Below are 10,870 nucleotides of genomic sequence, written 5' to 3' on the forward strand. Positions count from 1 at the left end.
GATTTGACAATCATCCCGCACTTTCATGGATGTTAAGGCCAAACTTACCAGCTTGGCACAAAGTGCTGGAGTAGTTCTTTACCTCACAACCTACCAAAGTGCTGATGGGGCCCAAAACTCCTTCTCACTCCTGCACACTTACAGGTTTGCACTGAAAGCTTCTTGGACCCTGTGCTTTGAGTTTGCAGAAGAAGTCCCACACTTGAAACGATCTTTCAGCTGATTTATTTATGAAGAAATAACAAAACAGATCCTCCAATATGCACGAAACAGCTTTAGCAGGCGAGCGAGTTTAAAAATGGCCCCAATTTCTCAACAATTTATGCAACAGCTCCACCAGCTCCTTTACTTACAGCTGAGAATCTGCACTTCAACACCCCGACTCATAACACAACCATACATTTGAAATGTTTTATTACTATGAGGCCCATAGAGACGCCTGCACAAAGTCTGACAAACCAAAACAAACCTTTGAGTGGGATAGCAACGCCTTTAGGACCGGCCGAGTCAGTTTGGTTCATTCTTAAAAAAGAAAGAATGGATTTATGACCTGAAGGAGCAGAGAAGGCTAATGAATCAAGTCTGCATCTAAAAATCACGTTCAATCCAGGAAACGATCGATTCGATTCTGATACGAGCTCAAGTTGATTAAGGGGAAAAAAGATGCACAAGTTCAGATTTTGTGCATTTGTGTCAAAGGGTGCAAAACGCATTAAGAGTACAGCTGGCAGAGCAAAGGGGGAAGATCTCTACATCAAAAAAAGAAAAAGGCCAGAGGAGGGCACGAGGTTAATATCAATATATCAATAAGATATTATCAATAAACATCACTAGGCTGTGTTGTTGTGTTGCCTTGTTGCTGAGGACGAGCCTGGTCCTGTTATGTTCGACAAACACGTGGAAAAGTCACTCAAAGGCTTCGTGAACTATTTTATTGTTTTGTGCTTAAAAAGTATCCAATGAGCGGTTTGTGTGAACGTAGGTGTTCAAGTGTTCGTGCGCGCCGCTAACGTCTGTGCTTCAGGCCTGTGGCTGATAACAAAGTGAAGGTCATCAGATATCCTACACTCGCCGTCGCCTTGCTGTGCGTTTCCTTTCACTCCTACAGAGAGCTGACAAACTTTAACATCAAGCTACACACACCTCATCAGTGACAGAGCAATAAACACATCCTGACCTTTCACCCACAGAACGACGGTGCGAGGCACTCTCCACACCACAGGTGCTTCCCCACGCCGACCTGACCACGAACACATTAATCCACAAAGCACACACACACTTACTCTGAGATATGGACAAAGATGTCAGCGCCCCCGTCCGATGGCGTGATAAATCCATGGCCTTTGGAGCGCGAGAAATATTTACACACGCCAGTAAACACGGGTCCCTCCGATGCACGAGCCGTCCTACACAGGAAGCACATTACAGAGAGATGGGAGACGTGAGCACAGAGCAGACTGATGAACCAGCAGAGGCAGATCCCTCGTAAGACCCGCCATATATGAAATAAGCACTTTATTTTGAAAGGTCGTTGGCTGCTAACCAGCTGGCTCCGTCCTGTCTGCTCTCCAGCAGATCCAATCCTGCGAGTCAGGACTGCTGCAGGGCAACCTGCACACAGCGCAGGGCTGGCCCCGAGTGAGCTTTTAAAAACATTTACTTTGAAGCAGGTCTTATTATGCTCTTCAACAACCAGAGAAGCTTTGCACGATTCACAGAATACAAACTCTTGTTTACATCATACAGAGCCAAGAGTGAAAGAAACATGTGCTAATACATAAAATACAGAGTAATGCATGTGCTCATTGTTTAAAAGTTCATGTTTAAAGTGAGTCTTCTGAAGAGCAGCTGACAAACTGTGACACACTGTGCTGGCATGCACTGCTGTTTGTCTGCATCAGCACATACTAATCATTTACACATGCTGCTTGAATGCTGCATGACGTGGTAACAATGAATTATTGCGAAGGACACGAACGATGAAAGCTGTGGGTGTTTCACTGTGGTTAGACACAGAAGGTCTCACTGAACATGCTAATCTGACAGTCTGATTAACAAACTGATCACCGTGCAGCGGCCAGCACGAGATTATTGACCAGCAACGACAGCAAGCCTCATAGCAGCGAATATTACACTCGCTTCATTGGCTTGTGAATTTGTTTCCTCTTGTTAACGTCTACAGGTGTGTGTGTGTGTGTGTGTGTGTGTGTGTGTGTGTGTGTGTGTGTGTGTCCTCACGCTGAGCAGGTCCTGTTTCTGCGTGTGGGCAGAGGGCTGGGGATGAGGTAGCCTCTCATAGGGGAAGGCGAGCGATCTCTGTGTCTGCAGGCCGGGAGGTGCAGAGATTCTGAAGTGGGGGGAAAAAGTCCTCAGTGTGTTACATTGCAACAAATTTCACGCGACAGCATGGCGAGCGGTTAGAGCAGGGAAACTGTGCCTGTAATGCATGTGCAAATACATGACCCGTGGCCTCGGACAGAGACGCTAATGCTCCCCCGTGCCTGTGAACCACCTCAGCGTGAGCTCGACGCCCTCACACGATGAGTCAGTCACATTAAACATCTCACAGCATCAGGGACGTTTAATTATGAGTGAACCATCCCACCACCACTATAATATTAACAGAACTGGGTTAACTGGCACAGTAGGTTCACATCAGTGCAACACATGCTGTTCGTACTTTGATCTGTTTATAGCGAGCGCTCTAACAGTGCGCGGTTCCTAAATTCATGCTTATTTGTGTTAGCTCACCTTGCTTCTTCACTCTGTACTCTGATTTGGCGCTATATAAATAACATTGAATTGTATGTAAATGACTGTGCTAGTTTTTTCTGATGAAGCTTAATTTGCTCACAGCCAACTCTGATATTTCCATAAAGCAGGACTGCACAGGCCCACCAACTGAGCATCACATTAATACAGAAGAAATGATTATAGATCAGTTGGAGAGCAGACACCTGTTAACACATGTGGCCATGACATTGGGACAGCTTACTCTGACAGCGCACTTACTTGGCACATGCATATGGAAATGGTCCATCAGTGTCTTTGTTTTCTCTGCAGACTTTGAATGTGGACTCTGTACCAATCACCCCTCTAATACACACTTCTGAAACAATGGTTTAACAGGTGGAGGCCAATGAGACTTTCCCTTGCTCATCTTGTTGACTGGCCCCACGCTCACCTGACCTACAGTAAGTCTACCAGAACACCTCTGGGACATCAAGCTTGGATTCGTCTGACACCAACAGGTCGAACCTCAGACTGTCCAGGAGCTCAGTGATGCTCTGGTCCAGATCGGGGAAGCAATCAGCCCTGACATCATCTGTTATCTCATTAGGAGCTTGCCCCATGTTGTCAGGCAAGCACGTGGGCGCCATACAAACTGCTGAGTTCCATTTAGAGTTTCTGCGATCAAATTTCATCAAAATGGACGAGGCTAATCTCGTTAAAGTGCTGATGTGCCGTTCACATTGTAGGATGTTGATAGATTTTGCTCTGAAAGTGAGCAAAATCTTCAATGTCAGGTGACACATGAGAGGGTGTTGTGTATTTATGCATATACCTGGAGACCGTGGGGATCTTGGAGAAGGCAGTGGAGGGGTCACAGGTCGAGACCCCTTGATGGCAGTGTCTTGAGAGGACATGTTGGAAGAGGCAGAGTAAAGGCTGGGGAGGGAGGAGGGGCGGCTCAAAAGGGAGCACAGCAGAGCGTGTTAACCACCTGGGAAAGGAGGATGACAGACGAGATTTAGAGCGAGTCACACAGCATGCTTACAAAGAACAGGGTTACCTAACTCTCTCCATTTAACACACACACACACACACACACACACACACACACACGTGTGCCAGTCTCACCCAGGTGTTACGTGCACTTTTTTACTTCAATAGCAGTTCAAGCTGCAAATCCCACTTCCAGCCCCCACCCGCAAAAAACAATCTGTGCTCATGGATCTCGTTGCTGTGGCAACAGCAGTTCGAGTACACGCCGATGCGACCTGACAGAGACGGTGGAGAACAACAGTGTCCTTATTCACCTCAGCCCAGGACTAACATCAGCCATTACCTCACCCTCGACTGCACGTCGAGCAATTAGGTGGAAAAGAAAACGTGCAGCGGCTTCTGCTTTACAGCTGAAAGAGAAGAAAGAAGAAGAAGAAAAGAGAAAGACGCAAGAATGTTAAACAAATACAACCAGGAGAACTTCAGCGAGGTTGCGAACGCCAGCGTTTCTGAGTAAAGCTGAAGAAGAAAGTGGAGCAGATTTCCCATGGTGCACAGGTGTTTTCACACAGCAGTTCTGGGCAGCGTGGGGAGAATCAGGTTTCCCCACACTTAACACGCAGCATGAGAGAGCCTGACACATTCTCACAAGAACTTTTTTTAGGAACTACTTTTTGTGATACAGACTTCAGAATATAGAATATTATCCATCCATCTGCTCCAGCTTGTCCGGGGGAACACCAAGGCGTTCCCAGGCCAGCCGAGAGATATAATCTCTCCAGCGTGTCCTGGGTCTGCCCCGGGGCCTCCTCCCGGTGGGACATGCCTGGAACACCTCACCCAGGAGGCGCCCAGGGGGCATCCTTGTCAGATGCCCGAACCACCTCAACTGGCTCCTTTCGATGTGGAGCAGCAGCTGCTCTACTCTGAGCCCCTCCCGGATGGCCGAACTTCTCACCCTATCTCTAAGGGAGAGGCCAGCCACCCTTCGGAGGAAGCTCATTTCTGCCGCTTGTATCCGCGATCTCGTTCTTTCGGTCACTACCCACAGCTCGTGACCATAGGTGAGGGTAGGGACGTAGATCGACCGGTAAACTGAGAGCTTCGCTTTTACGCTCAGCTCGCTCTTATAGAATATTAATCGACTCATAATTCATGGCATATTGGTATAGCTTAAGCTAGCAGCATATAAAAGTAATTAAACTGGCTTTTTAAAAATAAATGAATGGGTCAACACAAATATAGAGGTGGCTAGAAGACAGTCTGATGTGTTGGAGCGATGGTCGAGCGAGCTGCATTCATCTCAAGGCCACATGATGGCGATATCTTTGTCCTATAGAAGCCAATGGGACAACAACTTTTATTTATGTGCTTAGACCGTCACCTTGGGTCACACTGAATAAAATGTCATTTTGAAAAGTCTTGGTTTTGGCCAAAAAGAAGAGTCCATGTTATAAAACATGCTTGTTTTCTAATGACTTGATGAACAAGTCATTCACCAATAAGCATGTGGTTTCACAGTCGGACCTGCTCACTAAGCCCGCCCCAAAAACACTCAAAGGACAATACAGGTTGCATTATAACAATCTAGAAGTTAAGCATCGTCCTAAGAGGAGAGTCTGGCACAAAGGCACATCAAAGCTGGATGCTTGTTCAGATGGATTAATGAGCTCAGTGGAATCTGGTTCCTGTAACCGAGGATGAATAATAGCCATCGAAAGGTTGGAAAACAGCTGCAGATGTTTCTGGAACAGCTGCAGATAAACAAAAACACCAAAACAGGACCGACTGTTGCCAATGAACACAAAAACTACAGCACCACGCTCTAAATATCTGAACATGATTAGCGCTCCAACCTTTGATCATTTGACATCAGAGTTTGCTCAGCACACAGCCAGTTGCTTTAAGAACCAGCTACACGCTCTGGCAGCAGTTACACACTTTACGGTTTTGAAGCACAGCTCCGAGTGAGCACGGTGTCTGATTAACTCAATAGACACGAGGTTAATGTAATCACAGCCCCTCAGGACAGCGCGCTTCCTTTATGACCATCAACACGTCTGTCTCCGTTTACACTGTGACCAAAGCAACCTCCTTCCCAAAGGAATAGCGAGCCGCTAAAGTTAAAAAAGGAAAAGCTTTTACAGGATGACGGAGAGAACAGACAAACAAAACAGAGGGTCTTTCCAAGAAGAGGAGGTGGGACAGGGAGAAAGTGGCAGATAAGACACAGCACTCAGGGAAAGGTTGGAAAACAAGATAAGGTGAGTGCAGACTTCGCTCACCTCGTTACTACTGCTGCTGTTAAAAGGGCCACCATCACATTCCTGCACAACACCCTACAAACTCTGCTTCCTTAAAACAATGCTGGAACTGAATTTTTAAAATGAATATTTTTAAATTTGTCATAATTTTCCAGCATTTTCAAACCTGTAGTTGTGTCACTCTGGTCTGAATCATGAGTTTGTGATTACAGAGAGCAAAATCCAAAGCAAAAGGCGTCAGTAGAAATAATGTGCAGGCCATTATTATTATTATTGGCTGGATGTTTCTGTGGCAGGAGCAACAGAAGTAACTACAGGAAGAAGGTGCTGTGTCCCCCTCCCCAAGGTTTCTTCCTGCTTAAAGGGAGTTTTTCCTTCCTGCTGTTGCCAAAGTGCTGCTCACAGGGGGTTTGTGTGATTTTTGAAGTTTCCTCTCCATTGTTAAACCTTACAACATAAAGCAACTTCAGGCGACTGTTGTTATTTGGCACCTAAGTGAAACTGAATTGAACCATTCCTTGGTTGTGCATCACCAGGTTCAGGTTCCTGGAGGACTTCCCGTGACTCTTCACTGCCACTCGTAATGTGTTTTACATCATTGTTTCAGTTGTGAACTTATATTTGCCTCCTTTCATTTTAGCCTTGCTTCGGCCACCCTGAGCATGCCTGCTCTTGTCTGATCTCAGAAGCTAAACACAAAATCATGCCAAACAGGTTCTGGAACATAACAATCAGTTCACCGAACTCAAGTGGCTTCCACAGTCACCAGATCTCAATCTGAAAGGTGGAGCGCCTCTGGGATGTGGTGGAACTGGAGACTGGCATCAGAAAGTGTGTGATGGTGTGTGTGTTTTGGCATGCTGCTGTAAAAACAGTAAAGCTGAACACGTTCAAGTACCAGCAGTGGAAGTTTGCCATTTTTAAAGGGAGCAAAAACCATTATTGTAATAATGTTATTGTAAAAACTGGCCCTTTTTTCTCACAGTACACTGCAGGTTATACATGCAACACTAATCAAGTTTAACAAGAAGAAATACCCCAGGTAGATTCAAAATATAAGGTAAAATGTGAAAATATACACGCTTTCCATGCTCAAATAAAAATGCTGAGTCATTAGAGGTGTGAAGCAAACGTGAGGAGACCAAGATAAGAGCAGGGGACAGTAAGAGGCCACACACGGTAACAGACCCGACATGCATGCACCCATCTTTATAGGAACGTCACAGAAACCACAGCTGGCATCGAACTCTCTGCAACACAAGAACGAAGGTTACAGTCGGCAAAATGTTTGAAAATTAAAGCTGCAATATTCTTTAGTGGAAAAGCGACTGCAGCCTTGACCTTAGAGATTACTGCTCCCTTTAGCATGAACCTCTCAGGTGCCAGATTCGTCCACCAGCCCTCGTCATCATCTACTGAAATCTGAACACTCTTACATCCAAAATGCTTCATAGTGATGTTTTTATCCCCTCAGACTCAAAGGAATCCACAGATCTTATTGTTCTTAAATGATCCCACAGTAACTCTGATTTTGGTGTCAAAAATGTACGACTTAGCAACGATGGGAAAATCTTCGTCTGTGATTGTGCGTCGCTTGAAAGCCTTAGCAGATCACTTACACTCGATCCTTCCGGTCTGGGAAAAAAAACCCAAACCTGGCTACGTCCACATCTTCAGGGGAACGCCACACTCCAGACGTCAGAGATTTAAATAAGACGGCATCCAGCTGTCACTCACTAAGAAGGCTCTATTTACTGGCACCCAATCTACGACGAAGCCGGACTCTAATTTTATCGATTTGAAAGGCTGCCATGTGAGTCTGTGTCGCAAAGCATTAGCAACCTGCTGCGATGCTGATGAAACATCAAAGTGTAATGACGCAGATTAAGTTTGATGGAAATTTAGTAATAATAACTCAGTTATTCAACACTTTAGCATCTCAAAGGAAGTTCAGCACTTCCATGCTGCACGTATACGGACACATAAGCATCCTAGCGTGTGTTGCAGTCCATGCATCCTCAAGTATATGATCATGTGACTCTGCTTCAATCCAAACTACAGACATGCAGGACAACAGGAACGACTTCTTGTCCGCTGTGTCCCAGGCTGCCGTTGTGTATTTTGAAGGGAGGGCGACAGATTTGTGACATTTAGCATGTTTGGAGTGTATAGCTAGTGTGCATTGTAGTTTAGTTAGTGTCTAACTTTTCTGCTTTTTTGTGGAAAAAAAAGAAGAAACTGAGATTCTGGGTTCATCCCATCTATATCTATCTATCTATAAAATATAGACATATTCAGGATGTCAGTGAGGCAGTTTCAGTGCTTGTTGGCAGAGATGATACTGTATGTAAGGAGGCAGAGAAATCATCGAGAACTGACTTACCCAAAGCAGTTTGTAGCTGTTAAAATGTATTATTTTAAATATCATTGTATATTCAGTACTGAAGCGCGTTTTGATTGGTCAGATCAGTTTATTTGTATTTTAAAAAAATACACAAAAACCATAAATCAATCAAGCTTGGAAAAATGAAATGTTGCACATTCGTCCAGTGAAATTACACGGTTGGTATGAACGGCTGCATTAAGAATAGATGAGCTGAAACAATATTTTCAACACAAGATATTTGCATGGATTTTGCCCATCCAGTGGGACCACTTCTGTCTCTCTAACAAACTCAAACAATAGCCACTCTATCATCACACACAGACACACACACACTAGATAAAACCCATGTCCAGTGGAATTTTCCATGATAGTTCTCTGAACAACACGCCACCAGTGACCCTGCTGACACAGCAAATACCAACGCTACACACACAGTCCACACAAACATCGTCGGTCAGGCCGAATCCCACACAGCCAGCTTTGGTGTGATAAACAGCATCCATGTGATGAGGTTGTTGTACTATACAAGTCAGAAACAAATGCATACAGATTCTGTCCCTGTTTAGTTTCAGCCTCCTCAAGGTGACGTCTGTTCATCTTGAGCTGCACCCACAGAGATCAGTGTTCCAGCGTCGGTCCCTGACATGTCTATAAGAGCAAGTGCGCTACGTGCTGATTTTCTGCACTAGCTGCTCAAGAGCCTTCAGAGTTTTTCTGCTGCTCTCCTAGTATTAGTGCCAGTAAATTTAATTAGGCTTGAAGTGCGTGGAGGAGCTCGTAGGGTGAGCAGAAGACAAATCTCTAATCTTATTCTACCTGGAGTCATCAGACCTAAACTGAATTAACATTTTGGAAATAAATGTATTTGCAATTCAGCTCAGGGTTACACGAGAAATTAATGCCTCTCATATCCGTAATTTTAATGATTAGCTAACTGTGACGATGTTAAAGCTCACTGACGCTGATCATTCACACCAACGGTGGCACATTTATAAGTCATCCCACATCATGTGACCCTGTCGGAGGTGGGCTGGCATTTACATAAGCGTGGACGTATTGGTGCAGGTTGCCGGTCTAGAATCCGCCTGACTTCATGAGGTGGTGGTGCAGATAAACACAGCAACAGGTGGCTGACTGGAGCTACTCCACGAAGTTGTCAGAATGTTGGGATCATCGGATTTCTTGGTTATGTCAGGTGAGAGTCCTGACTATGGAGTGACACATCCCAAACTGCTTTAGTGGACACGTTGTTGTTAATGTGCACAAACCCAAAGTGTAAAATCATACAGCAGTTTTACTGCAGAGCGTTTGTTGGGCGTAGCGGTAACCTCACTACACCGCATGTTTAGTTAACACGTGACGTGTGGCTTGCCTGCAGTGTGGCCTACGGTTTGTTTTAAAAATAAATGTGTGAAAAACCAGTGAAACAGGGACCAACAAAGACAAGAGCATAAAATAAAGTGCAGAGACTGACAGACGAGAAACTCTGCTTTGAAAGCTTTTATGGGAATATCCGTCTCCGAACATCGAATACAATCAATCGGCCTTTTATCCAATCGAGACACGAGAGCAGGAAATGGAAGAGGAGAAAATGAAATCAAACCAAACATGAGGTCAAACCAGTACAGTGTGCATTTAGAAAAAAGAAACATGACAGATGGAAATGTGTTGAAGAGCGAAGAAAAGGAGAGTTGATATAACAGGATAACCATGTGGGAAAGTAAAGATTCTGCTTTTCCATCTCTCCTTGCTTCGTCTTTTTCTTTAGCCCCTGCTTCCCTTCTCTCTCTCAGAGGTTCACTCAGTTCCTCGTTCACACCGGGGGGCAGAGACACAAAGCAAGGACATGGAATTAGCAGGAACTTTGCAGAAACTTGGAGAGTCCAAGGCTGGAAAACTGTAACTGTGGGTGACACAACTACGTCCAGGTGACTGACCTCAGAACAGTCTCCTCTTTGTTTCTGAGCTCCAGATTGAAACATTTTACCTTTAGCTTTGCCCAAAAGCTGCACTTGGCAATAAAAAGCAGCTGTTTAGAGGAACCATTTAGCTTTCTTGCTAACTGTAATGTTGCAAGACTGGTGTCATAGTGTGAGTCTCTACCATGAACAAGAGAATAGGAATGCAGCTTGACCAGTACTCAGTGTTACGAAACTAAAGTTACCCTTTAAGATTAAAAACTATAAATCCTAGAATCCCGAGGAAAACAAAAAAGAAAGCTGGTCTTACTAATACATCGATGCAACAATACACAAACATGTCACACTGAGCGCTCCTAGTGAGCTGTTAAACACGGCGACTATCCAGCATCCAGTAAAGTGTGGCTTGTCAACTATTTGGGAGCATTTCCGGTTTAGTCTTCTTGTTAAAGGTGAGACAGCAAAAACAGGAAAAGATTGTGCAGTGTGCCGTCACCACCGCGACTTCCTTTCTGTTCTAACGAATCCTCCATCCAGACTGTTTTTAGATTGATTACATGGAAATTAAAAGAACG

At 44.8% G+C, this 10,870-nt stretch overlaps 1 protein-coding gene across 2 annotated transcripts in view; it reads right to left on the bottom strand.

Moving 5' to 3' along the window:
• Nucleotides 1-10,870, bottom strand: part of carhsp1 (calcium regulated heat stable protein 1) — a 23,318-nt gene that overhangs the window by 1,041 nt on the left and 11,407 nt on the right. For both annotated transcript variants that reach the window (XM_005749995.1, XM_005749996.1), the window contains exons 2-4: nucleotides 3,566-3,724; nucleotides 2,239-2,347; nucleotides 1,284-1,406 (exon numbers count right to left, since the gene is read on the bottom strand). In XM_005749995.1, coding sequence (XP_005750052.1) covers nucleotides 1,284-1,406; nucleotides 2,239-2,347; nucleotides 3,566-3,647 — 314 coding nt within the window. In that variant the 5' untranslated portion in view covers nucleotides 3,648-3,724. The remainder of the gene's footprint in view (nucleotides 1-1,283; nucleotides 1,407-2,238; nucleotides 2,348-3,565; nucleotides 3,725-10,870) is intronic.

Source organism: Pundamilia nyererei, unplaced genomic scaffold, assembly GCF_000239375.1.
Source record: "Pundamilia nyererei isolate P.nyererei 1_Seehausen unplaced genomic scaffold, PunNye1.0 scaffold00259, whole genome shotgun sequence".
In the NCBI taxonomy this organism is placed as follows: domain Eukaryota; kingdom Metazoa; phylum Chordata; class Actinopteri; order Cichliformes; family Cichlidae; genus Pundamilia; species Pundamilia nyererei.